This window comes from Maniola hyperantus, chromosome 6 (genome assembly GCF_902806685.2).
Source record: "Maniola hyperantus chromosome 6, iAphHyp1.2, whole genome shotgun sequence".
NCBI classification, from domain to species: Eukaryota; Metazoa; Arthropoda; class Insecta; order Lepidoptera; family Nymphalidae; genus Maniola; species Maniola hyperantus.
Genome location: NC_048541.1, coordinates 11,959,931 through 11,963,201, shown reverse-complemented (window position 1 = coordinate 11,963,201; position 3,271 = coordinate 11,959,931). Strand labels below are relative to the sequence as shown.

The 3,271-nt window shown below is 40.2% G+C and overlaps 1 protein-coding gene across 1 annotated transcript; it reads left to right on the top strand.

The window, feature by feature from the left end:
* Window positions 1-339: 339 nt before the first annotated feature.
* On the top strand, window positions 340-1,693 carry LOC117982903 (uncharacterized). Its single transcript, XM_034969337.2, has 2 exons — window positions 340-511; window positions 1,087-1,693. The coding sequence occupies exons 1-2, from the start codon at window positions 376-378 to the stop codon at window positions 1,683-1,685; spliced, it is 735 nt and encodes a 244-aa protein (XP_034825228.1). The 5' UTR covers window positions 340-375; the 3' UTR covers window positions 1,686-1,693.
* Window positions 1,694-3,271: the final 1,578 nt, after the last annotated feature.

Genomic DNA, 3,271 nt, shown 5'->3' with positions numbered 1-3,271 from the left:
TGGGGATTTATGCGGGATAGCGCGGGGGCTAAACGGGTGTGCGAGGCTTCCCCACCCCGATTTCCATCTCAACCGGTTGCGTATTGTAAGGTGGTGTGTGCATTTTTTTTAATTCAGGTACAGGTTAGCCCTTGACTGCAATCTCACCTGGTGGTAAGTGATGATGCAATCTAAAATCCGCAACATGTTTCAAAGTCAAATGTACGCCTGCGTGTTGCTTCGTTATCAATAGGCGGAGCGGCAACGTCGCGCTCGCCTCGCTGCACGCAATCGGCGGGCCGCGTCATGCCAACGACGCGACGCCGACGCGAAGCGGCAGCGTCTCAGAGCTCTAGCGTATGACGAGTGGCATGCACGTGTTTTACTCTTTTTACTATGGAATCGGTGTTAAACTTTGTCCAGATAATTGAGCAGTATCCTTGCCTTTACAACAACACTTTGCCCGACTATTCAAGGAAGGATATCGTGGACAAGGCATGGAATGAAGTTGCAGAGACTATGCAGTGGACTGGTAAGTAGGCATCATCGTACTTATTCATTTATTTGTACCTACTTGGCATTGGGTAATATGTTAATTGCGTTTTATTTTATGTTTAATCTTTACTATAATTTGAAAGACTGACTTTGCACGCTCGACTTTAAAAAGAACCGGTTTTAGTTGGAACCACAGAAATTCTAAAGGTTGTTGTAGTCTTACCGTACCTAGCCGTACCTAAGTAGCGAGGGGGGGGGGGGGGCAGACCCCCCTCCCACCCGAGAGTCTTTTGGTTTACTTATCGGAGTTACTGGAAGTAGGTGCTTACTTGGTTACTGGAATTTTACCTTTCGATTTGTCACTAACGTAGAATCCAACGTTAAACAGAAGTGTGAGCGCAGCGAGCGTATTTTTTTTTGTTTCAGTAGTAGGTACAGAAAAAAAGGGAAATGAACTTAGCCGTAACAAAATTAATTTATGTTTTAAATCATCTTTTAAATTAGAAAACTAGAGTGAGATGAAATTCCTATCTATCCACACTAAAACATCGAAAATTAACCTATTCTTGAAAACGTCTATTTAAAATTGATAAAATTATTATTTTGTTACAGTACATTATTGCCAAAGTAAATGGAAAAACATAAGGAACGGATTTGTACGCAGCCTAAAGCTATGCGCCGACGGGTCATCGAAGAAACAAAAGAAATTGTATTATTTGCACAATGAGCTGCAGTTCATCCTGCCATATATTAAGACAAACATTCACACAGAAGATGCCGGGAATAGCTCTCCACAAGATGCTTCACGTGAAGAAGCATATTCTCCATTCGAGGAAGATTCTGTAATTGTTTCTGAGGCCGTTTTGTCACCAGCTGCAGTGTTGAATGCATTTAAAAAGCCTAAATATAGAAAAACTGAAACGGAAGTCGATTGGTTGAAAGAGAGAGATTGTAACAAAGATGATTCTAGAAAGATGTTTCTATTCAGTTTATTACCAGACGTTGAGACTCTTTCTGATGAGCAAATGCGGGATTTTAGAATTAAAGTGTTATTGCTTCTAGAAGAGGTTCGAACGAGCCCGTCGCAGAATAATTTCAGTCAACATCAGCGGCAATATCAGCAATATAAGAATTCTCTACAATATCCCGTTGAATCAACACTGTCAATGTTAAAAACCGAGATATCAGAAGAAACAGGCAATTCGAATTAGCGCTCACACTTAGCTATTACCTTTTTTGTTTAAGAATAATATTTAGGTATCTACTTATATTAAATAATTCTAAGTACTTATCTCTCTCCTTTTCTCCCACCATGTTCATTGGTAACGGTGAAGGAAAACATCGTGAGGTAATCTGCATGCATGAGAATTTTTCATAATGTTCTCAAAGGTTTGTGAAGTCTGCCAATTCGTACTTTCCTGCGTGGTGGACTATGGCCTAAGTCCCTTGTCATTTTGAGTGGAGACCCGTACTCACTAGAGGGCTGACAACATAATGTTGAAATAATTTTGATTGGTTTTGATTGTTAAAGTGTTTTGATTATTTTAAGGTTAAACCGACTTTTGCAGGTATTGTCCGCTAAACCATATCGCAAAAATTTGATAGGGGCACATAGAGTCACCTATTTTATCATAATATAATACTAGACATGAAATAAATCGGCTTGCATCTAAAATAAAACCAAGAGAAACAAACACCGGAACATTCACGATTTCCCGAAACTCAAAACAGAAAAATTCGAAAATTACGTTCCGTGAAAAGTCGGTCCGCAACGAGTTCGAATTTCAAACGAAATAGAAACTAAGTTGGATTAGTTGGTTGTTGATTTAGTTTTTTTAGTTGGAGCAGTTTCGGGCAGGACTGAGTGGCAGACCTTGGGTGATTGATGAGGAACCGGGGCTAAACGTCGAGTAAACATACCCTTTTGCCATACATTGGACACAAACATTGGAATCGATCTTGTTATTGGTTGTTACTTTAAGTAGGTAGATACGTCTTTCTATCTCTGCGTCAATTCCTGATTACTGAGGGTCTGACCCTTTTCATTAACCTAAATGGTTTTAGGACATTAAAGCGCTGAGCTCCTAGATTTTTCCACACAGTCACTCAGTATGGGGTAATCACTCTTAGATCTAACGATTAGTAAATTTATTGAGATATTACTGATTGTAATCTCGATTACTGATTGTAATCGAGATTAACGGGTTGCTGAGGAAGAAGTCTTTATGTCAGATCTTTTTTTCCATGCAAATGCAAACTGTGAAACGAACTCAGCTCGGCGGTGTTCCCACTAGATTTCAACATTCATTTTTGACAAGCCGGCAATGCATCAACGGTAGTTCCTCTGGGTTCAAATCAAATGGCAATAGGTGGCGGTATGCGGTAATCACTTAACATCAGGCGACTCGCCTGCTCGTTTTCTCCCTATTTTATAAAAAAATGAAAAGGACAATTACTATATCAGAACTCAGTCACCGAATTTTGGTCAATATTGCAAGTGCAATCGTGTGATACCACATGTGCGTTGGCGCAATTGTTATCATCATTCGTCAACCTGTGGACGTCCACTGTTGGACATCTCGCTCTCTCTCTCTGTGTCGTATTCCTCATTGTTTCGGATCGTGACTCCTCCCATATTAATCACTTATTGGTAGGAGTTTTCTTGAGATAATTGTTCTTCTCTAGCCATACCCGATCTTTTGTCTCTCTCATCCAGGCACTTTTCGTCAGACTCCTTATTTCGTACTACAGCTGTACCATCTTCGAATCTCTTCATAATATTTTACTAGCAGGTGCC

Coding starts and splice junctions, on each gene's coding strand:
- LOC117982903 (XM_034969337.2), top strand. CDS start 376: ATGGAATCGGTGTTAAACTTTGTCCAGATAATTGAGCAGTATCCTTGC. Junction 512..1,086: donor AGAGACTATGCAGTGGACTG/GTAAGTAGGCAT, acceptor ATTTTGTTACAG/TACATTATTGCCAAAGTAAA.